This window comes from Medicago truncatula, chromosome 2 (assembly GCF_003473485.1).
Source record: "Medicago truncatula cultivar Jemalong A17 chromosome 2, MtrunA17r5.0-ANR, whole genome shotgun sequence".
NCBI lineage: Eukaryota > Viridiplantae > Streptophyta > Magnoliopsida > Fabales > Fabaceae > Medicago > Medicago truncatula.
The window spans coordinates 33,436,966-33,462,616 of NC_053043.1; the positions used below are offsets into that span (position 1 = coordinate 33,436,966).

Here is a 25,651-nt window from a genome sequence, read left to right on the forward strand (position 1 = left end):
AGAAAAATTTTTGTCCCTTTTTATAAGACCCCTTTGTTATTTCCAACTACATTAATTATTTCTTTACATACATGCTCCTATTTATTATACATATTTTTCTTCAATCATCAATAAGTAACATATGAAAAACATAAATTAACTCTCTTTCTTAAGGATAAAATTGTAAAAACAATAGTGATTACATACAACTTTAATACAAATATCTACTTTCTTAATTCCCATGATTTTAACAAAATGGTCTTATAATTAGGAACGGAGGGAGTAGTTTATTTTTATAGCTGCCGTTTCTTGGAAGAAAAAAAAAGAAAGTAATTAAGTATGAGAATTATTAATGATAATGGATATACTAGAACTTACTAGACACACACGTGGGGAAAAAAAAAAACATAACACACATAACTTTCCCTTTCCTTTCTCCTATCACTCCCGTTAGCTCTCTGTCCCTCATTCCTCTTCTTCCATTTCTTTTTCCTTCCTTTCCCAAATCAACCAATTTCATCACCAAATCAATCATCCTTAAGAATAATTGATCATCTAAGTAAAGCAACTTCATATTCAAGCTCTATTGGTATAAATTTGGGGGTTAGGGTTTGTGCTTTGAAGTAGAAGGAGAATACCCATATTGTGAGAGTTGCTCATTGAGACTCTTTGAGGTATATTTATCGACTTACAATTCTCAATTAGTGTTTATTTACACATGAAGATTCGTTTAGAAATTATTTTGTAGGTTAGAATGAATAATGTAGGGATTTTATGGTTAACTCTAGTTAGAGAAGTGGTAGAATGAGTTTCTAATTCATGAGAAAATATTATTGATGTTCAGATTCGGTGGAAATTGCTCCGGTGGTCATTCGGAAAGGCATCACTAGGAATTGAGTTCTTTCGTCATATATGTGAAACAATTTTGGGTTGTAAGGATTCATAGATATGTGAATAGGGATTAATTTTGCTATATATTTGGAACTAAAACTTCATTTCAGTTTTTTTTTTTTTTTTTCAAATGCATTCTTATAGTTTTGGTTTGGTAAGTTATATGACATTTAATAGGTTGAAAATGTGGCTTTGGTTCTCAAGAACTCCTAATTTAAATGGATTTCATGGGGGCTTAAACAAGGTAAAATTTGTAGTTATTATTCAATTAATTGTGTAATTGATAGACTCAATCATAAGTCCATACAAGGTAAAGCTAAAATTGATTGATTTACTTTCATACTTTGTTTTGGTTTATGAGGATAAAGATTCAAATGATTGAAGTTGCAGTACAAGGTCCTATAAAAAGTCTGATGCAAATATGGACTTGATGACATCTACATGGATTGATTACTGGTAAATTAATCTTTTTGTAGTTGTTTTTTAATTTTGATGAAGTTGCAGTACAATGCTTTTTATTCTATAGCTGATTTGGAATGATTATTGCAGTACAATGCTTTTTATTCTATAGCTGATTTGGTTCTAGAGTTTCACTTGATGACATCAAAGACCATTGATAAGTTGTTGTCGGTTTTTTAGGGTATTAGGCCTTTTAATTTTGTAGAGAAGCATTGATTTTTAAAGCACTGGTTATAAAGAAGCATAGACTTTTTTTTTTTTTATGGAATCAAAACTTTTAGGCTAGATGTCATGCTGATTTTAACACGCTTTTTTGGTGATATTAACATGCTTGAAGCATAAACATGAAGAATGGACTACATGTCATGCTGATTTAATAAATTTTCGGGCTTAAATATATCCTAAGAATTACCATAAACCTCTTGATGAAGTTTAAGCAGGACAACAAAAGCATGATCTCCAAGGTAATAGATATATTTCATGATATTTATCTTTGGCTATCAACAAATCTGATGTATCGGATTGTAAGTTGACATATTTTAAATGCTATAAATATAGTGTTTTATATCTAACATGCTTTTAATTTCTTTTGGACATTAAGGTGGCAGCTCTAACATACTGGAACGGAGGAGATCGATTGATGGTTGGCAGGGCTTCTTGAATGTGGAATTGAAGGGAGTGAAGACTGTGGTGGTTGATCTCAGCTTCTCTGGTATGTATTATATTGATAACTTTCAATTATGGATGAAGTATACACTTCTTTTAGTTTTACTTTGAAAGAAAAATATTTTGCTTTTGTAATTGTTTGGTAGAAATGATAGGATCATATCATATTTGTTTATTTCTTAAAACTCTTCTATGTTAAGGTGAGTGTAGATTTTGATCAATTACCTTCTCATGATAAGGTTTTGTGGACTGACTTCGTAGTAAGACTATTGGATTCCTATCATCTGAAAGTTGTACACTGTTTAAATTCAAGCTACCTCCAAGGCACCATTTTCAAGTTACAAGGAACTCATCTCTATTTTGTTAATGATTGTTGCCTTTTTTTTTTCCTTTTCAAATTAATGAAATCGTGTTTCTTCGTTCGATTGTGTTATATATTGACTTCAATTTATTTTACTTTTGAGTTAGTGAATGATGAAATTCTTGGTGAGGGTTAGTAACTTGAAGTTTATGTTGTCATCTACATGCAGTTCTCATGCAGTTTGGTGAGGGTTAGTATCACTGCTATTATTGATACTATAGCCGTGATTAAAAACGGGGAGGTGGCTGAAAAGGGAAGACATGAAGTGTTGATGAAGATTACTGATGGTGTTTATGCTTCATTAGTAGCTTTTCATTCAAGTGCATGATAAGATATTTCATATCATCTTACCTACTCCTTTAACATCTTCTAAGTTATTCTATATCACATGAACTGCATGTAAAGTCTCAGCATCAATATCATATGTTATTTGAAAATCCTCCTTATCGTTTTTGTTGTTTATTACTATGACCATTGATCTGTATTACAATGTTAATGAAAATTCTACTGTGTGCCAATTACATTGCCATGTTTAATTTAGGATGTGTTCAAGATATTTATATGAAATTTGAATGCTTGGCCTCAATTGCTATAACCTCTTGATAGTTCCTTTTAATTATTTTCCTGTTAATTGACTAAGTTGAATTATCAAAAGAATGAACTTATTAAAACCCTTTTTAGCTATTAGAACATCCATTTTCTTTTCAGCTATTAGAATATCCATTTTTAATCGCTCTTTCTCAGATAGGTCCTTTAATTTTTTCCCCAAATTGATGATTTATGTTACATTCTGGTTGCACTGGCAGCCCTGTCTCCCATCCTCAATAACGACCAGAGCTACTGAAAGCATGAAAGCGTCTGGTCATTAGGGTCTCTGCTCACCCCTGCTCGAATTTCTCATCAATTGGAGAGTTTACATGGTGAGTTGCTTTATCAGGGAAAATCAATTTGATGAATGTGTCATCATCTATTGTCTTTCACGAATGGACTGTGAAAAGGTCACTGAAAAGTTACAGATTGGTATTTTCTTGTGATGAACTGTCTGTGATTTTCTTGTGTTCAAGCTCTTCTTTCTTTATCTTCCCCTTTTTATCATTCTTTGTTGTTTGTGTTTCGTTGTCTCTATCTGATATGAGATCTGATAAACCATGACTGCTCTCTTGTGACCTCTTGCACTCTTAGTCTTATGTAAATGCGAATGAGGCATCTAATTGTGTGGCTTGTGATTTTATCAGAAGCATGTTTGGTAGTAGCATTCATTTTAAGCACTTCAATTGCAGCTTACATAATTATATGATATGATAATGTTGTCTGGCATGTGCGAATGGAGTTAACAATCATTGTTTGATTTATGTGTTTGTTCATCCTTAATTTGCAGGATCATTGAAGCTTGCCCTGTTCATATTCATGTGGTATCCCAAAACTAAGGTAAGAACATAACATGTTTGAGGGAATGTCTATTTGGACACTTAGTTTCACCCTGGATGGAGTACATATTTATTTTTGAATGGTGAAAATTCTGTTGAAATCTTCAATGGTGAAAATTCTGTTGAAATCTTTAATCACTTATTTACTTTTTTGTTTGGGATGTTCCAGGCCTAGAGGCGGTCGAGGTGGAGGTCCTGCCTTGCTGAATCGTGGCGATGGGTAAGTTTCTGAGATCAATAGTGATTAGTACTTTGTTTATTTATTTTAGTGAAATCTGTAAATTTAACTTGTTACCTATTCACTGAACTCCTCGTTTGGTATCCATTTTCGAAGAAAAAAAATCTCTTTTTAAAGCAAAATAATCACTTTTATATCAGTTTCTTATAAAAAAAGATTACTTTTTTAAAACAAAATAATCACTTTTGTACCAGTTTGATAAATATTTACAAAAAAAAAAAAGAGCATCTAAAAGAAAAACCTAACAAATGCTTAAAATCATAAGCATTTTTTCAGTAGCTTCTTAGAAAACTACGTAGACAAGAAATTAGCGAAAGAGGCTCCTTTACACAATAAACCAAACCTAAATCAAAGAGGTGGAAAATACGTAAAAAAAATTAAGGCTAAATGAAGAAAAGTAAAAAGAGCGAATTTTAATGAACATATATGATAGAGCAGAGCTAATAAAACAGAATAAATCAATAGAAACAAGAGAATAGTGGTGAATATTAATAACTCACAAAAGAGTTACAAGTTCCAGAGCAAAGCTCCTAGCGTGTTGTCCGGTTTATCCTATATTAATTACATTGCTTGTATTGCAGAGGATATATAAGTGGCTTCCTGAGCATGATCAAGACATAAAGAAGACTTATCATCATAAGGCATCTGATGGGTACCAAAATACAATGTATCGGGTACGAAGAGGAATGGACAAAGGCGAATGGATCCCTGCTCTATTGCGTGAAAAATTGGAACAAAATTGGGAAGATAGTAAATGGAAGGACAAAGCAGCAGTTAATAAGCGAAATAGAAGATCCTCTAATGGTCCATTGCACACTTGTGGGTCAATTCCAACAATTGAACATTCTAAAAGATTAGTAAGTAAACAAATTATATTTGCAGTAAAGCATAGTGATTTAAATTAATAATAATACTAATCTATTTATTTTGTACTATAGAAAACTGACTCAAACATGACTCCAAGTTGTTGGGAAGTGTATCTAAAGACACACAAAATGAAAGGTGATCCATCAAAGTGGGTATCCTCCAAATCTCAAATGGTTGCGGTAAGTTACAATTCGATGATATTATCATTTTCAGCCCTTTGTCAAATGAACATAAAACAATTGAAAATTATCTAGAATTAGTTATATCCTTTTGTGGACTTGGTATGCTGGTGGCAAGTCAAGGTAATTGGAAAAACTTTAAAATTAGTATTTATAATTGTCCTCATGTGTATTGATGCATGCTGCTACACTATAACTCTGCCATCATGTGCTATAATTGTTTTTAGTTATTTAATCATGTATATTGTTGTATATTACATGCTTTTGTGCCATAATTTTTAATGTTATGCATGCTTATTATTGTTCATCAGGTTCTGACATCAGAACATTATAATCTTATGTTTCTTCACTTGGAAAGAAGTCATGATAACATGGTTAAAAACTAGTTTTAATTTGTTTAACTTGTTATTGGTTGGTTTGTATATGAATTTAATTGTAGTAATTGATTTAATTTTATATTTTTGTACGTAAGAATTAAGACAAACTCTAATTTTGTAGGATGAATATGAAAGACGGATTTTTGAAAGGAACTCACAACAAACAGAGGGGGATGATGTGTCTAATGACCATCAGTCAGACAACTTCATCTTCTTGGACGTAGTTGGAGGAGTCGACAAGAAAGGACGTATTTATGGTTTGGGGACAGAGGCAGGAAAATACAAGCCTTCTTCATCCAGGTCATCTGATGGCATCTCACCATCTGAATATGAGCATATGAGGACTGCAATATCTAAAATGTCAGCTGAAAACATGGAACTCAAGGAGCGGTTAAAGACTAACGAGGAATTGATTCGTGCATCACAGGAGGAGTCACGTTTAGCTCGAGAGCAGGCACAACAGTCACAGGAGGATTCACGATTGCTCCGAGAGCAGTTCCAGAAATTAATGGAGTCTTTTACACAAGACCATTCGCATCTACCTCCTTACCAACCTCATCGTTCGAGTTAGGATTAACATCTGTGTCCACCTACTTGATTATTTATCATATTATTTTGAAAATTTAATTATAACTTTTAGTTTAAAGTAAATGTTCTAATACTATTTAATAATTATTTCAATATATTTTGATACAAAAGATAAGTAGTGTGATTCTTGTGAACGCAATCAAAAAGGTTTTTAATCAAATATTAATGTAATTTTTATCATATTTTATCATATTAATGTATTTTATCTTATGATTTTTCATCACCTTGTTTTATATTCCAAAATTGTTTTGAGAAATAATTGAGAAATTTTCTAAACTAATTCTAAGGAAAAAAAAAAAAAAAAACTTATTTGTGACGGAAAATCGGAAAGTCACAAAATTTTTATCTTGCAGTATTGCGTCGGATACCACTGTGACGCTAATCAAATTCTCAGATATTTTGCGACGGGATTGTTCCCTCAGTTATTTGCAACGGTTTCCTCCCTCAGTAATTTGTGACGGATATTTTTAACGTCGGTATTTTGTGACGGAAAACTGGGTGACATATATCCATAATGTGGGAGGCTTAGCGACGGAATTTTGTTGTTTGCGACCATATCTGAGTCGCCGCAATGAGTGACGGAGTTGATATTCCGTCGGTCAATTTTTCCGACCCCCATTATTACGACGGATTTTCGAAGCGTCGCAAAACCCGTCACAAAGTCGTTTGCTACGGAATTTTTAATCATTTGCGACGGAAAACTGCCGTCGCTAAATCTGAGTTTTTTAGTAGTGATAAGTCGGTCTATCAATGGTAATCATGTAGCTATGTACCCCACTCAACATAGAGTATAAATCTCATTAAGATTTTCTATTACCTATCCTTCTTTCGCTGCAATATCATGCTTTCTTAATCCTTTTCATAGAATGTTCTATCACTTCATGACTGGTTATTACCCATTGAACCAAAGTCTTGGGATCTCTAGTCATGTAGGTCGGGTTTCCATCACTGAGTGAGCTATAGACATTATTCCCATCCTGCTGGATGTATCTTAAACTTTCTCTCTATTTAGTACTTTCGTCAAAAGATCAACTAAGTTTTCATTACGTACAAAATCAACTCTAACCGCTCCATTAGAGATACACTCTCTAATCGTGCTGTGTTTACGCCTTATCTGTCGTCTCCATTATAATAATGATTCTTAATCTTTTCAATAGCCGCGATACTATCAAAATAAACTAACACAGCTGGTAATTGTTTCTCCCATAAAGGGATGTCAGCTAGCAATCATCTTAGCCAACTTGCTTCTTCTCTAGCAGTAGCTAGTGCAATCATCTCAGATTCCATTGTAGACTAAGCCAGAACGGTTTGCTTCTTAGACTTGCAAGAAAAAGCTCCTCCAGCAATGCTAAATATATAGCCACTGGTCGCTTTGGAATCATCCTACAAGGTGTCTTGTATAATGCAATCCTAAAGTCATAGTCCTAAAGTCATAATCACCCTTCAAGTACAACAAGATATCTTTGATAATGCAATCCTAAAGTCATAGTCACTTTCAGGTATCTGATGACTCTCTCAATCGTATGTCAATGCTCCTTTGCTTGGCCTACTTGTAAATCTGCGTAAGAGTCCCACGACATAGGCAATGTTGGGTATAGTACAATCTGTAGCATATCTGAGACTGCCAATGATGCTCGCATATTTAGTTTGTCTAACACTATCTTCAATGTTGTTAAAGAGTTTTACACTTGGATCATAAGGTGTGCTCGCATGTTTACAATCGAAATAGTTATATTTCCTTAAGATCTTCTCAACGTAGTGAGACTGATCCAAGGAAATTCCTTTATCTGATCTAGTAATCTTGATGCCAAGAATTCCATCAGCTTCTCCTAGGTGTTTCATATCAAAGTTGTTACTCAACAGTGATTTTGTAGAATTTATGGCAAGAATGTTTGAACCAAATATGAGCAAGTCGTCTATATAGAGACATATGATTGTGCATATGTTTATATTATACTTGTAATAAATACATTTGTCACTTTCGTTCACTTTGAACTCATTCGAAATCATTAAGTTGTCAAACTTTTCATGCCATTGCTTAGGGGTTTGTTTTAGACCATACAGATATATGTCTGACTTACAGACCTTGTTTTCTCGTCTAGGGATTACAAAACCTTCAGGTTGTTCCATATAGATTACTTCTTCAAGTTCACCATTTAAAAAAGTTGTTTTCACATCCATTTGGTGTACAATTAAGTTATAAACAACAAGTAAGAAAATTAGTGCCCTTATGGATGTGATTCTAGTAACTGGTGAGTAGGTATCAAAAAAATCTATATTTTCTCTTTGTCGGAAACCTTTGGGTACAAGTCTAGCCTTGTATTTATCAACAGTTCCATCATGTTTCAGTTTATATTTCAAAACCCATTTACAATCTATTGGTTTGCAGCCTTGAGGCAGTTCAACTAAGTGTCAGGTTATATTTTTTTCTCTCCGCTGCAACGGAATTAAGCATGATAGCAACTAATAATTCGGTAAAGGTTATATTTTTTTTTCTCTCCGCTTTACCGTTCATTTCAGGAGAATAAGGCGCAGTTGTTTCATGAATTATTCCAAGATCTTTATAATACTCATTCGACGTGTGTGATAAATATTCAGTGCCTCTTTCACCACGAAAACGCTTGATTCTTTTCTTGAATTGAGTTTCATTTTTTTTTAACAAATATTTTAAACATATCAAACACGTCACTTTTATTTTTCATCAAATACATTTAAGTGTAGTTGGAGCAGTCATCAATAAAAGTGGTAAAATATCTTTGTCCGTTTCCGGTCAAGTTATCATCAAGTTCGCATATGTCAGAATGTATTAAATCAAATAGTTAAGTTTCTCTAGTTATTGATTTATGCAAGTCTTTTGTTATTTTTGCTTGACTACAAAATTGGCACTTTTCAAAGTCATTAATTGATAATTTTTGAATTAATCCTAGACTGCTCATATTAGAAATGATTCTTTTGTTTACGTTTGTTACTATTCGATCCGGAAGGAGTCAAACTCACTGGTATCACAGGTGTGTCCTCCTTCAAGACGTAGTCAACATTTTTCACGGTTAAGAAAAATAGCATTTTTTGTTGCCTACGCTTAAAGTGACAATGTTGCGCTTCCTGTGATGTACAAACGTTGCCTCATGGAAGTGATGAAGAGCAGCAGAGAGCGGCTTTGATATTTTGAAATCTCAGCACAGTTAGGAAGAAGGAAATAAATTTGTGACATAATTTACATTATTTAAGCCTGCGAAGGGCTTCAAAATTAAAATCATCCTAGGTACTATAAGGCATAGCAGCAACAAAGACTTTTTTGAATATTTTTTACAATACCCAATTCAGGGAAAATGGCATCATATAGAAGCGAAAAAGTTTCGTACATTTTATTGAAATAATTTGAAGTATGAGAAAATTTATTTTAGGGGAACTCTAAGGCAGTTAGGAGTATTTATCTGTGAGTACAAACTAGAATTCAACCGGACTGACTAATGTTTGTTTACTATGAGCTGACAAAAAATACATGCCACAGAAATTATTTAGGAAAGAAGGAAAAGAGAAACTAAACTTACACCGTCATTTCCAATTTCGCGTGAGCCATCAGTTTTACCCATAGAAAAGTCTGAACGAAAGGGAATGTTTACATCCAGATCTGATACAACTTTTCCAGAACCAGTGCTTTTTCTTGTTCTTACATGCATACACCTTATGAATTCATCCTGAAATATTCTCATATGATGAACTAAATAAAGGATTATGTTAACACATAAAAAGTAATCTCACATAACTAAAGAAATAACTATGGGAGTAATTACATGTTAATCTCCCACTCCAAAACTTTCAAACCATCAAAATTCAGAATCTATTACATCGATCATTTAAAAATTACTTTATGGAGTAAACAAAAATCAAAATATGAATTCCAAACCCAGCGAAAATTACATTTAATAGCAACATAGCAGCAGGTAAATATGGAAATAAATATAATGACATTATGAAAGTAATTAAAAACAACCAAAGTACATCTAAGATAATGCCAACTAAATAGTAGATGAAAATAAGTTATAATTATACCAAAATGTGTTTGAACAACTTACGCAATTAGAAAGATCATGGAAGCCGAAAAGCTATTTGTAAAAACACATGAAATGAGACAACTTGGCAAGTCAAGTAGATAGAAAAATGAAGTCAGTCAATGGCCACATCAATCCAACAAAATTTACAAGTACAGATAAATACTCCTTGCATCTATAGGATCCAAGCTCATGGCTGAGTTTTTTACAACTGCCACGCCCAATTTGTCAATGATTGCTGCGCTATGGCATTTAATGGAGAATATTGCATCCTGAAATGGTGAATTTCTGGTTCCACCATGGACTATCCACAATCACTAACATTGCTAGGACATAAAAGCTCCGCACAATCTGAGATCACTTGGTGCAGAAACCACCTTGTTCTCGCAAAGGAATCATTACTTCTCGCATAAGCTAAGCTGCTTAAAGAACTTTTGATTGTTCCAATAAGGCAAATTTTAAGATAAAATGTATTTTTCATATGCATAAGCAATAAACACCAACATCACCAGCAATCCCAACTTCAAAAGGCAGAAAAGATTAGAAGAAGAAAAAAAAAGTTTTGTTACTCATGATCCTGCACCACATATAAACATTTCCAGATTCGTATTCAAATCAATCAGCATTGAAACTAACTATATAAGAAATAAGATTGCAAACAATTACAAGTAAGGTTAAATTAACAATGAAATAAGAAGATGAATGAAATGATGGGAAAAATAACTAAAATAAGCCAGTATTGCAACATGAACAAAACATAGTGAAAGAAGATAGATAGCAGCTGAAACTTGCCTTGCAAGTTACCACAATATAATACATTTCTCATAATGTAGTACAAGTTAGTTAGAAGTACAAGATTAAAATGTATATATATTGGCTGTTCTGTTCTATTCCAATAATGAAAAATTCTCAGTATCCTTAATTATCTTTCCATTGAGAGTAAGGCTGTTGGGACTCAGTTACATCTTCTGTCGTTTATGCGTGATTCTCAAGCTTTTCAGCTTTACTGTGTATTTTTCTTAGAAGAATCATGAGTTCTGTACTTTGACACTTTCGTTCTTCTTTTTTGTTAGTGGTTGAAATAAGTTTCAGTTTTGTCACAGTTTTTGTATTGAAGGGTTTCCATTGAGAAATTTTTTGTTGTCTGAAATAATTGTGAATAAATATGATTTAACAACATTTCGAGTGGTTTTGAGGAGGGTTAGGAACACACTATTTTCAATGTTCTCTCTAAGACCTTCTCATTTATATTAAGTTAAATTCATAAAAATCCTTCCAATTTACGTGGGAATTATTTCTAAAATGTAGAACTCATTTATAAAGGAGTGAATGTTAAGTGAGCGTTCAAAATAGAGTATTCCTAACACTCTAAAATATTTTAAAACCAAAATCAACTTCTGTTGGTATATATAAGTTTGGTTTTTAGTGTTTTTTAGAAGTGGATTCGAATGAAACTAAATTGGTGATATACGATTAAGAAGAACGATACGACCACCAAGACTCATGTACCTATTCCCCCAAGAATTAAGCTTCCTCCGCAAGTTTTCTAGAAGTAGCACCCAAGTAGACATACTCTTTGGATTAGCCCCTACCGGAATTCATAACCTCCATGAAGGAGAACGACTGATTAGAGACCACAACAAAGGAAAGTCTCCAATGATAGCAAACAATGAAGTTTCAAGCAAAGGAATTCACAACTTCCAAGGAGGAAATGCTGTTTCAAGTGAAGGTGACAGGGATGATAATGAGGTGGAAGGAAATGAAAATGAGGTGGACTCAGAAGATGAAGTGAATAAAGAAGTTACAAATAGAAAAGAGAAGGAAAATAGTGAATTTCTCTGTTGTTCTAGGGGTACCAACCTTGTTACGATGTGTATTGTCACTTTAATGCAAGTTCACACTCTTGATTTATCTATAAAAAAAGACTAAGACAGACATCAATAGTCTGTTTGGTTAAGATTGTAACCAATAAAATAAGTTCAACTTAATTTTCATAAACCGGATATCATAACCATCGAATTGGGTAGGTTCAACTCAAATGGATAAAAAAAACTCTCCTTTAAGAGTTTTAGCGCTGCCTTGAGCTCAAGTTCAAAAACGCCAATCAAAACATACTATACATAAACTTGGAACTCTTTCGGAAAAGTAGTTGATTGCTATTTTAAAGAAGTGATACCCCTTCAGCTATTTCTGATCACTTCTTCCACTCTATCATTTCATACTTTATAAACGTTTTTTGTTCACTTTGTTTCCCCTAGCACGGATTTAGCAATGACCTTGAGCATTAATCATGCGACCTAGAGTACAATTTACAAGGCTGCATGAATAAATAGATTAGGGGGCAAACTAGAATCATTCTCCTGTTCATTCCTTTCTGCTCGGTATTAGGAATTCTTTTCATATACCATAAAGTTGAACCCAAACTTAACCAGGCTAATAATCATCAAATAAGGGATACAAGAAATTGTTTAAAATCCTCTGTATATTTATTATACCAACAGAATCACAAAGCTGATACTTTACAAAAGTAATCTGAAAATTTAGTCTTAATCACCATTAATTTGACCATAATACCCATACTCAAACAATATGCACTAGGATGACGCCTCAGTTCCCCGTTCAGACCTGATAATGGCATAAGAGACATTATATAGTAAGTCTATACATGATTTGCATTAGAGTTGAGAAATTGGAAATAATTCCACACTACCAATTTAGACTTCACATTAATTAGGAATTAAAAAAGATTCTAAACTATGCATACAATCTTTCACATTTTATTAGTGCTAGAAATAAAGGATACCTGGTTATCAATAACTGCAAGTTTTGCTTGCACGTTGCTATTTGTACCGATTTCAGGTGCAGCTGATGTAATGCCTTTTTTCGACTTCAATTTCTTCAAATATTTGATGGGCATGGAAAGCTCATCATCATCAATTTTCAAGTAAGTCGGGCAGTGCCATTTGTTTCCAGCAGCAAACTACAAGCAAAACAAAATATAAGCATGCGTACCTTAAAGCTAAGTAAAGGAATATACTAAACAAAACACAATTTTAAGCATGCATACAAAGTTTATCTGATTAATGCTTATAAAACTGAGATTACTTAAACCATTTTGATTCTATATAAGTTAAATAATAAACACGACTTCTTGAGGCTAGAATACAGGATTTCCCGCAAACATAGCAAAATTTATACATATATTCTCACTCTCAGTATATTTAAACCATAGAAAAGTTTAAACATAACTATTCACTTAACCTTGGCGCAACTGGTAAAGTTGTTGTCATGTGACTGAAAGGTCATTGGTTCAAGTCCGGGCAACAGCCTCTTGTGTATAAACATGGTAAGGCTGCGTACAATACACCAAATGGTGGAACCATTTCCCAAACCCTGTGTATGTGGGAGCTTTAGTGCATCGGGTTGCCCTTTTTATTCATTTTAATATATTTAACCCAAACAACTTATTCCTAAACTAGCCTATTAACATGTTCATTACTTATTTGTTGTTTCACAACAATTTATTTAAAATAATAATTAATATTATTTTCAAACATACTGCTGCAGCTGGAGACTGGTGGCGATCCGTTGAAGTCGGTGACGTAGTTTGTGCAATGGTGCCCATTGACAGTGCTGCAAAGGGGTGTGAGTGGTGGTTGTTGGTAATAGAAGCGTTAATCATGTGGAAACAGTCACAGACTTGTAATGGTTGTGGGTTGGGCAGTCGAAGGTTGCGAAGTGGCTGGTGGTTTAGAGTGCTACGCTTCTGGCGGGGTATTACCGTACTGCTGAGATTAGATGGAGAGTATGAGAAAGAGGCTGTGATATTTGGAAATCTCAACACAGTTATGTAGAAGGAAATGAAATTGTGACAGAACTTATGATATCTGAAAACTCATGAAGGGGTTCAAAATTTAAATTATCTTAGATACTATATGTGATTTTTAATAGCTAGAATTATATGTGAAATCTCAGCACAGTTATGAATATTCGAAAACAATTATCTCTGAGTATAAACTACAATGATTCAACAACAAGGATTCATGCTATCAAATTGAAATACCAAAAAAATTAAAAAAGAATGATTCATGTTAATTTGCAGCTGACAAAAAAGAAATAGTAAAACTAAACTTACGCCATCATCTCCGATTTCAAGCGAAACATCAGTTTCAAGCATAGAAGATTCGGAACCGAAGGGAATGTTTAAATCCAGATCTCGAACCACTCTTCTTCTTCTTACATACACATGATGAAAGTCTCTAGCATCCCTTTTCATAATCCCAAATGAATCCATCCTGAAATTATTATAAACGATGAACAAAATAAAATAAAAGGTTACGACTGAATAAACAACTAGATAAGAGTGATCTCTTTAAGTGTCAATCTTGTTCTCTCGACTGCAAAATAATAAACTATATCCTGATAATTCATCAAATAAAAAATGAGAGATGGTGCATAAACAAAAATCTGGATTCGAAAAACACCTCCAACCCAAAAACTCTCAACTCCTTATGCATAAGAATTAAACACCAACAAGGTACACCCCAATTCAAAAAGCAGAAAAGATTGAGAAAAAAATTAAAAAAATAAAGCAATGTTATTCATGATCAGGTAACATATTTCTTGATTACTACAAAATCAATCAGCATTACAACTTCAATTTGTTGAAAATTATGATTTGAAACAACTACAAGGAAGCTTAAATAAACAATCAAATAACAAGAGGAATAAAATGAACCAAAGAAAATTGGATGGAAAATTGAACTACAAACCTGAATGGTCGTCGTGGCTGAAATGAACTTAGATGGGATCAGAAAGTGAATTTTTAATTTGAGATGAGATGGGATGGGATGGGATAAAGGAAGAAGAACCTTAGCAATTGCATGTAACTGATGGTGCAGTGACGTCAATGTCTTTAACATTTTTGTTCTTTTTTTCCTTTTTCCCGTAAAGTAATAACTTAAAGGAAAACAGCAGTGCTAGATACCGCGAAAGCTATTTCCACGAAAACCACGATGAGGCAAATCCAAAATTATATTATTTTAAGAATTAAAAAAAAAAAAAAAACAATTTTGTAACTGTTGCAAATTGCCTCATCGTGGTTTTCGTGGAAATAGCTTTCGCGGTATCTAGCACTGCTGTAACTTAAATTAGGGAGAAAAACAATTTGCAAGAATCCGTCTATCACATTTCCATATAGAAAAGGGAAAAACAGCACACTCAAACTACAAGAACATCCTTTACGCGATCTACCGGATTCCACGACCACTCGTAACAAAGATACGGCGAAGCTTTCACCCTAACAAGACACCATCTCCAAGACAACACCTTGGTCTCTTCCAATACACCCAAATTGACACTGTCGTAAATGAAAATAGGATTCCAGAATCTACCGGAAAGTAAGAAACTCTGAAATTTAATTGAAGGAAAAACCTACTAAGAAAACATAATGGGTCGAAAATCCAAAACAGAAAATAAAACAAATTTATTAAAATTGGGCTGAAATAATAAAGTCTGATTTCCGAAGAGGTATGATAATAGCCATTCTAACATCTGATGCCAAACATGCAGCCAATCTTACGCGCAACTTCACGTTCAATTCATGCAGCCAATCTTCCTACATAAAAAATAATCAAATGACAAAATCAACCAAAAACCCTTTTGTAGCTTCTTGTTCCTAGCTTCCTCACAGACGCAATGAAAAAGAACCATCAAATTTTGAGGAATAATCACCATGATCCCTAACCAACCAAACACTTTCCGCAAAACCTCTCGAGCAAAATCACAAAGCAAGAAGATATGAGTTGATGATTCCTTACAACCTCCGCAAAAATCACAATCTCTTGAAGGTGGAAAGCATTACGCCGCGCTAAATTTCCTCCAGTTGGAACATAATAAAGAAGAAGTTGCCAAGAAAAAGACTTGTTCTTCCTCAACTCAATTGTCCCTTCAAACACATGCAACTCCTTCCAACAATTTGTAAGTCGACCCAAAGTGTTTGTTAAGCTTCATCTTTGTATGTAATAGCTTTAGCATTTATATCATCTTTTTATGCATCGGCATTTTTCTTCATCTTCTTAATCTTGATCTTATTATCCTGCAAACAATTTCTTGAGGCTTTTTATATGGAAAATCAATCAATAGAATGCCTGGTTTTTCTAGTTATGAGGAGAAACGTTCAGTTTTCATCGGCATGCCTTTTCACCAGCCGTGAGGCTCCAGGGGAGAAGAAGGGATTGACACAAAATGGGGGGGGGGGGGATAGGGGAGATTGGACAGTGGTGGGTTCCCGACGTCAGGTAGTACTTCGACCGGAGGATAGAGGACAGGAGTGGTACAAGGGTTTTGAGTGGAAAGGGAGATTTGAATGATGGGTCATGGTTTTGGTTTGGGGATCGCAGGGAGGCTGGCAGCAGGGTTCATGACACAGGGCGGTCTAACCATGGAAATGGTGCGTGACTAGAATTTGCAGGGTGTGATCATTCAGCTATGACTGGCACTATTGCTAGGGTTCATAGTGTTGTCCGTAAGTTTGGTGGTGGAAGACATTAAGTTTCGATTGGTGGAAAGCAACAAACAGGTTCTAAGATGATGGCTTGTTGAAAGGATGTTGATCGCAGTGTTAATGTTATGCTGTCATTTTATTTTACGATTATTCTAGATAGACTACCTTACATGGAGTTGAAGAATGGTTTTGAGGTATGTGGTATTTTGTCGGACTTTTACATGTCCACGAAAGAAATGTTAGATGGAAATTTTTTGGTTTTGTTCTTTTATGTGATGTGAGGGATAAAAATAAATTGTTGGTAGCTTTAAATAATATTCGGCTTAGGCAATATCGAGTTTGGACTAATTATGCATGCTTTGATCGAGATCGCTCTCCTATTGAGACCATTAAGGATGGCAATGTGGAGGTGAGGGAGGATGGGGTGAAAGGGGCTAGAGTGGAGGGAGAAGAAATTGTAAGGATTGAACATGGTGAGATATTTTTTTTTTTTAAATTGACAGTTTTAGTCCCTCCATGGACTATTTAGTCTAAAATATGGTGGTATATATGACATGTTTTAAATTATGTTTTTAATGAAATTTTCTTATAATTTATTCTCTTTATTCATCTTAAGATTATATACCTCGTTATTTAACCAAAAATATTGAAATCAAATTGACGGGATTCTCACTCAAAAGATTGGTCAATTTCAACAATCACCAAAATATTGTTGCACATCGAGTAGTGAAATGTTTGAATGGTATTCAAGTTATGGAATAATTCAACAGAGTCCATATAAAAGGTACACTTGAGGGGCTCGATAATTTTTGCATGAAACGTAAAGTGAAGGAAATAGTAGAAGTCTTGAAAGTGTTGGAAAAGCTTCATTTATGGCTCCGTTTGCTTAAGCCTTTTTTCCAAATAAATCTTTTTTTTTTCCTTAAAAATACTAACTTTTTTCATTTTTAAGTGTTTGTTTAGGATTTTTAGAAAAATCATTTTATCAAAAAAATCTATTTTGATCCTAAAATGAAAAGCTATTAGATTAGCTTTTCTCAAAATCTTTTTTTTTTTTTTTAACAACAAGGAGGTAACACATGTACAACTTAAAACTTATTATTTTTTTTAAAATGGATTTTTATGGGTAGTAGGCAAACGAAAATAGCTTTAGATTTTTTTAAAAATCTCTAAAAAAAATCTCTAGATTCTTTTAACCCAAAATCTTTTTTTTTTTTTTAAAGCTGAATCAAACGCACCCTATACATGGATTTGAATCTTTGTTTGCTATTGATGGGACAATATCGGAAGACTAACTAAGTCTCTTGAAGAGGAAAAAGTCGTACATAGATATGCTTTGAAACATGTGTTACCTCTCAAATTCAGAACATGCAATATAATTTGGGAGATGTATTTTAATTGTGGTTCTGTAGTTGATGTAGTTAAGGTGTTCCAAAATATGCTCGCGCGCGGTTTGGGTACTCGGGATACTATGGTAATGCAGCTCACTAAGAATGGGTGTGTAGAAGACATTCAATGGATATATTTAGTTGATTTAAAAACATGGTACTGCAATCAAATGACGAATTGTTTTATTGGATGGGGGAATGCTTCACTTTGAATCCATGAGAAAGGAGCATGGCTTTGTCCCAACTATGGAGCATTATTCTAGTGTTGTCTACATGGTTGGTATTATTGTCCATCCAAATGAAGCATTGAAATTCATTCAAAAGATGTCATTAGAATCAAGTGCAGAGGTGCGGGAGTCATTGATGAATAGTTCCCGAACTCAAGAAATCACTGAGTTGGAGGATAGGTGCGCCGAACTAGTTAAGAAGCATGGCCCTTCTTGTTTAAATGAGCAACCAAAAGCTAACCTTTTGCCTGCAGTCAGTGTTTTGTTGTTGTTACACTTCGAGGTTCTAGCTCAATGGTAAGTGTTTGGCATTGTAAAGTCAAGGTGATGAGTTCAAATCTCCTCGGAGACAGTTGTAAAATGGCCATTAATGCCGGTTATTAATAAAAATGTTAATAGACAAGGCTGTCAAAAAAATTCTGTTGTTTTTCTTGTCTTTTTAGATGAGCTTATAGTTGCAAAATTTAGGTAAGATATCGCGTGAAAGAGTGTTAAAATATCAAGCTTGTTCTATGAGCTTATAAAATCTCAATCTATTTAAAGATAATATACTGAATAAAATATAAAAATATGTTACGAAAGATTCATTCAAATATGTTACAAAAGATTCATTCATTGAATACGTACAGTTCACACAAAACCATTGTAAAATTGCATTTTACAAGCAAAGTGAGCAAAATTCAAGCATGGAGATCAATCCAAGACATATTAATACAGATATTAAATCATTTAACAAATTATCATTAATATATATCTATTTGAAAATAAGATCTAAATATGCATCTGTTCCGGTACATAAAAATACACTGTTTCTTTTCTTTTGCAATTCCATCAAGATTTTGCTAACAAAGAAAATATGGGAACTTCAGAAAGTTCAGAACCTTTAAATGAATATATAGGGCATGAGAAACATGATAAAGAAGCTCATTTCATCAGCCTAAATATGAACTTTGCTAACAAAATGTGTTCTAAAGAAACCAATGCTTCAGAATTAACACCTTCCAATTTCCTCGTGTTAAGGACCGAATCAACATCTACGAAGAATTAACAAAACATGACTCCAAAAAAAAAGTATCAGTCCAGTATGCTATACAAGAATACTATGCTTTTCCGTGTAACTCTAATCCATGGCATACAAGACTCCTTTCCTTCATATCATCCAGTTATATCATCGAATTCGTATCTTAAGTTTGATTATAGAACGATATTGCAGCTGCATTGGCCGAACTCTGTCATCACATATTGTGTGTTTCTGTGTTTGGTTTTCTTTGAACCAGATTGATGTTCTAACACTAATTAAATTCTCTATTTAGTTAAGTTACAATTAAGAAAAAAAGTTCATAAAATCATTATGGAATACTTGAGAATTAATGAACAAGGAAAAGAGAGGGAGGGAGAGAGAATATGATAAAGATTTACAATAAGGATCCTTATGGTTTCCTTCACAAATAGTTAATATCATCTCATTCGACATACTATTTCTTATAGTATTCAGTACTTAGTTGATATAAATTATTTCAATATGTTTGGAGTATGAACACTAATATAATTCTGAAATAGACATTAGCACATCAATTTCATACATTAACAATCAAAAACAAAAAGAATGCATAAACATTAAAAGATTTATGACATTGACAAGTATATGATTAAAACCAAAACTATGACACTAAGTTTAAGAGTTGCTAATTTGTTGAAGTTAGCAACCTTTTTCAGTCATCAATCATAATAGGATTTTCCAAAGAACTACCGGTGTCATTACCTGCTTTCTTCATTTGTTGCACAACGGAACCAAACAATATATATAAATTGAGGCTGAACTTCAACCTCATCGTTGGTTGAAGAATTAGAAATCCTCATTGCATTCTTAGTTGCAGTTGTACTCTTTGTTGTAGTTGCAGTGCTAATTTTCAATTTCAAGGACTCCTTCGCCCATCTTCTAGCTAGCTCTTGTGGAAATTTGCTCCTCAAGAGTGGCTTGGACGGATCTGCTGATATTGCGCTTCCCAGTTTCCTTTACCATCCCTTCGAACAACAATCCACAAACTGTCAAGTTCATTTTCAGACCAGTCTTCCATGTGGTCTCTATACCTCAAAGACTCTTTCAGGTGGTTTTGTCAATGGTTTCAAGTCTAGATGTAAAACCTAAAGCTGAAGTGGAACCATTCTGAAAAAAAACAATTAAAAAAGTTTCGTCTGGTCAACAACATGATGAAATTTTTCCTTGATTTTCACTAAAACATTAACATATATATCCACGGGTATAAAATCTTTACAATATGGTAACTTCAGATGTTGTCCAATCTTTCAACAATGGTAATTGGACAAGGAGTAAAATCATAGTACCTTCATATGTGATAAAGAAGTAGGAATGGTCTTGTCCTTTTCAATACTTTCCCTTCACACTGTTTGAAGAAAATAGTTTTTTTAGAGGTAAGATTTATATTACATACGAATAACCAGCATAGTGAAGTTAATCTACTTTACTTTGTTTTCTCCTTTGCTTGGTCCTGAAAATTTTGTGTATTTGGTGTCTCCAATATTGCTCTCATTTTCTGATTGACATGTTGAATATGAACGCCAAAATGAAATGACAAGAAAATGAATGAAAATACATATGGTTTCAAAAATCAGATAGAGAAAGATATACTATGGTTAATTGTTGAAGTTAATTACACTTTAGAAGTAAACTAAAACAATATATGTTCGTGATGTTGAGCTAAATCGTGTCATAAATGTTTCTTATGACTTCGCAACCACAGCCCAATTTTGATTGATCTAAGTTGCATAAAAAACAGTTGACGACAATTCAAAAATCACCTTGCAAATCGTCACCGTCATGCAAGATTTTAAACCTTGATTGCACTATAAGAATATGCAAAAACTGTATAAACGAAATGACATAATAAAGAAAAAGAAAAAGAAATCTTACCACATCCATAAGTAATTCAACTAGTTTAGTTGGAATTATCTTAACCAATGCCATGTCCCACGAGGCTTCAATCTATAAACCTTGTCCAGAAACTTCCATTGTGTACATTGGATTTTGATTTTCACAAATCAAAACTAGGTAAAGTTTGAAGCTCTCCAACTTCAACCAACCTAATAATCTCCATTAATGTTGCATCAACCCGACCAAATTGTTTCAAATATTCAATATCATGGAGAATTTTGTACCTATTGTCCTTATGTTGATGCCATACATTATTCTCTACAAGTCCTATTTTGCACAATTCGTTGATAGCTGAACATGCACAATCAATGATTCTATTGTTGATCGGTGTAGAAAATATTAAGACTCCAGTATGGTCACTTGCTCGTTGCATGTTGAGTGATGCAGCGGAGTTTGGGTAAAATGTTCAAAATTTCTAACCCTAGAGTTTGGTTGGTATAAATATCCGCGGAACGTATCAGGCGAGAACTAATATGTAATGTGAGAAACGAGCATTAAGTATTAGTTCCAAAACTCTTTCAATGTTTTATATTTAATCTACCTCTGCTACGAAATTTAACTTATTGGGGCAATGTGTTCATGCTTCTCTAGAAATATCTTCGAAAAATCATTCAATAATTCAAAGGATACACAAGTTGACTTAACAAATAAAATTGTTGACGGAAAATTTGACTAAACAAATAATATCCTTGACGGAAAATATCCACGGAACAATGGTGAGAACTATGCTTGTTTCTCCATTAAGTATTAGTTCAATTCTAAGTTCAATTGTTGATGTTCCAAGATGATTTTTGTTTGTTACACTGAAAATGAAAATGAATGAAAGTGAAAAGAAAAAGATAGAGATTCATATATATAATAATAAATAAATGAACATCTATCTTCTTCTTTTCAATTTCATTTATTTATTATTATATATATGAATCTCTATCTTCTTCTTTTCACTTTCATTCATTTTCATTTTCGGTGTAACAAAAAAAAAAACATCTTGGAACATCAACAATTGAACTTAGAATTGAACTAACACTTAATGTGAGAAACAAGCATTAAGTATTAGTTCTCAACGTACGTTCCGTGGATATTTTCCGTCAACGAATTTATTTGTTAAGTCAACTTTTCCGTCAACGATTTTATTTGTTAAGTCAACTCGTGTATCCTTTGAATTATTGAATGATTTTTCGAAAATATTTCTATAGAAACATAAACACATTGCACCAATAACTTAAATTTTGTAGCCTTAGTAGATTAAATATAAAATTTTCGAAGAGTTTTGGAATTGATACTTAATGACTTAATGCTCGTTTCTCACATTAAGTATTCGTTTTTCACATTAAGTATTAGTTCTCACCTGATACGTTTCGCAGATATTTATACCAACCAAACTCTAGGGTTAGGAATTTTGAACATTCTACCCAAACTCCACCGCATCACTCAACATGCAACGAGCATGTGACCTTTCCCTGGAGTCTTAATATTTGCTACGCCGATCAACAATAAAATCATTGATCGTGCACGTTCAGCTATGTAAGAACTGTGCAAAATTGAACTTGCAGAAGAAATGTATGGCATCAACATAAGGAACATAAGTACGAAATTCTCGATAATATTTAATATTTGAAACAATTTGGTCGGGTTGATGCAACATCAATGGAGATTGTTAGGTTGGTTGGAGTTGGAGAGCTTCAAACTTTACCTAGTTTTAATTTGTGTCGAAACCAAAATCCAATGTACACAATGGAAATTTTTGGACAAGGTTTGTTGATTGAAGCTTCTCGAGACATGGCATGTTGATTAATATATGTTCAACTAAACTAGATGAATTACTTATGGATGTGGTAAGTTTTCTTTTTCTTTTTCTTTTTTCTGTCGGTTCGTTTATATAGTGCAATCAAGGTTTAAAATTTGCATGATGTATGGTGACAAGTGCAAGGTAATTTTTTCTGTCAGTTCGTTTATATAGTGCAATCAACTAAACTGGAATATTTGCTATTTTTTCCTCATACAATATCAAGTAGATAGTGTTAATTTTTTAAAAAAGGTAAATTTGTTGAACCATAAAAATAGTTTGGAAACAAGAGACTCAATCTCTTCCCGTGACCAAGAGACTCAATCCTAATAGTGTTTTCCAAGGTGAATCACTCCCAACCTTAGTGTTCGTTGCCAAGAGAAAACTCTACAAACGTAGTTTATTTTCCAAACCCTTGTTTTCAGACTCTCTACCTAAAGATTTACATCTGATACAAGATCTATATTTATAGAGAAATATAACTCATAAATTTGGAACGGATATCACGCTGAAGATACATTTCTTTTTTCTCCTTCAGTGAAAGAATATTTGCATCAAATATTCCTTTTCAAAATATATTTGCATCAAATATTCCTTCATATGGTATAAAAATATATTTATTGTTCATAAATATATCTTCAGCACAAAATATATTTGAAACAAATCTTTTATATTTTTAGCAACAATATTCTTCATCCATCAAAATTTGAGTCATACTACAACATAGATGAAAATGATGGAGCATATAACTCATTAAATGTCATAGGCAACAATAAACAGGGAAAAATAAAAAATCAAAAGCACATCTCACTCTATTAGCTTATGCATCAAAGGCATCTGAATAAGTGATAGCTTCAGAAGCAGCTCTATTTGTCGTCCGTGTATAAACCATGAGTTCATCAAGCTTCTCCAAGTAATTCTTGATTTGTGATTCCATTCTTAATGATTCTATTTAAAATACAGAAATTAGAGCTCTAACAAAAGTAAATAGCAAAAATCTCTCAAAAAAAAAAGTTAATGACACACAAGACTTTTAGTAATTTCATAAGAAATAAAATGTCAATCTATTTAAAGATATTTTTTGAAGATAATATACCAACTCAATCTATTACCAGATAATATACCAACTAAATTTTCAAAGTGTTTTGAAAGATTCATTCAAAATATACAGATTTTATTTTTTGATAGATCAAACACGGTTACACACATTGTAAATATGCATTCATTTGAAGACATGAGGAATGATAGTGTGTTTTTATAATGGCTATCTATGAAAAAGAATCTAAAATGAGTTACATTTTATGGAACGGTCTGAGCTCGGACCCTGTATTCTCCACCTATTCACCTTAAAGTGTGAATTTTTTAGTCATTAAACTTTTTAACAAAATAATGAGTTATATTTTTAATTGCACATATTATAGTTACAAGCAAAGTGAGGTAAATTCAAGCATGGAGACAAATCCAAAACAAATTAACACATATATTAAAAACTTTAACAAATATGTAGTATTTGGTTCCTGCAAATATATTGTTTTGTTATAAGTCTTTGTAAAAAAAAAAAAAGGAAATGCTAACCGGGGGCATCGGTTAAGGATATGAAAAGGGAAATTATATAGTAGTTAAAGCATTGAAATTGTGTAATTAATTTATAATAAAATCAAAAGCAGTTTCCTTTTATGGTAATAATTCTCATTCATGGTATACTTAACCAGTGCCCGGAAGCAGCGGTTAGCAGGACCAAAAAAAAATTCTGTATTTGTAGAAATACCTCGTTTTTGCCCATTTTGTTGACTTATAGTTTTTGCAAGATTTGTTAAAACTGAAATTGATTCCCGCAACTAATATTACAAAGACCAACTCTTACATGAACACATTTTGTGGGACTAAAACAAATTAATTTGGACAAAAAGTTTTTTTTTTTTTTTAAATAATTTGGACCAAAAGTGAAACAATGTATATTTACAAAGACGAAAAAACAATTGCAAGAACTAAAAACAAAAAACAGGTGTGTATTTGTTTGGGGAAAATGCTTAATCTCATGAAAATATTTTCACAAGAAATACACGAATTGCATTTTTTTAACCAATAGATAAAACTAGATGCTTCAGCCACTCTCCATTGCAATAGGAAACATGTTTGGGTAATGATAATCATGGTTTACCGTAAAAAAAAATAAAAAAAAAATGGTTAAAATGATTATGCATTTTTGTTCGTCCGAAAGAGTGTAAGTTTGGGGTTGGCAACTAAGGTTGTTGCAGGAGGGACAAAATAAAAGTGAATATGTGATAGAAGGTTACCTTTTGAATATGCAGTAATTGATTTTCATTTTAATGATATTTGAGTGGTTAAAAACTATGGAATATATGTGATTCGTGATTTATTCTTGAAGTATTTAATTGTGGTATATAGCAAAGCTGTTTGTTTGGACTAAATGTATATTTAAACATAAAAGAAAAAAAAAATCATCATTGATATATGATTAAATTGAAGGAATTAAATGTTGGACAGTACTAACTCACGTTGGTCCAAGCAATATTCAATTTGGATTAGCTGGAGTTGAATGTGATTTACAAATACCAAGGGTGGATTATCCTGAAATAAAAACAAAAAACAAGTTAGACATGTTCAAGCCAAGTAAAAGCACCTCACAAATGGTTTCAAGCATGATTTTAAATGTGATTGTTGTTGCAATCATGCATGAATCTTTT

The 25,651-nt window shown here is 32.9% G+C and overlaps 2 protein-coding genes across 4 annotated transcripts; one reads left to right on the forward strand and one right to left on the reverse strand.

Moving 5' to 3' along the window:
• The first annotated feature begins 373 nt into the window (after nt 1-373).
• Nucleotides 374-6,147, forward strand: LOC11440781 (uncharacterized). 3 transcript variants are annotated; one of them, XM_024776862.2, is made up of 12 exons: nt 374-653; nt 824-1,114; nt 1,239-1,326; nt 1,667-1,793; nt 1,931-2,041; nt 2,526-2,643; nt 3,163-3,276; nt 3,735-3,784; nt 3,953-4,003; nt 4,603-4,878; nt 4,960-5,067; nt 5,566-6,147. In XM_024776862.2, exons 10-12 carry the CDS (start codon nt 4,687-4,689, stop codon nt 6,013-6,015), a joined length of 750 nt encoding a protein of 249 aa, XP_024632630.1. In that variant the 5' UTR covers nt 374-653; nt 824-1,114; nt 1,239-1,326; nt 1,667-1,793; nt 1,931-2,041; nt 2,526-2,643; nt 3,163-3,276; nt 3,735-3,784; nt 3,953-4,003; nt 4,603-4,686; the 3' UTR covers nt 6,016-6,147. The 3 variants fall into 3 exon arrangements, with proteins under 3 accessions (XP_024632630.1, XP_039686565.1, XP_039686566.1); XM_039830631.1 differs by having other exon boundaries at nt 2,526-3,276; XM_039830632.1 differs by lacking the exons at nt 374-653; nt 824-1,114 and having other exon boundaries at nt 1,232-1,326; nt 2,526-3,276.
• Nucleotides 6,148-12,430: 6,283 nt separating this feature from the next.
• Nucleotides 12,431-14,994, reverse strand: LOC120578072 (uncharacterized). Its single transcript, XM_039830146.1, has 4 exons — nt 14,857-14,994; nt 14,220-14,379; nt 12,888-13,064; nt 12,431-12,709 (listed from the first exon to the last, which is right to left on the reverse strand). Exons 2-4 carry the CDS (start codon nt 14,376-14,378, stop codon nt 12,704-12,706), a joined length of 342 nt encoding a protein of 113 aa, XP_039686080.1. The 5' UTR covers nt 14,379; nt 14,857-14,994; the 3' UTR covers nt 12,431-12,703.
• Nucleotides 14,995-25,651: the final 10,657 nt, after the last annotated feature.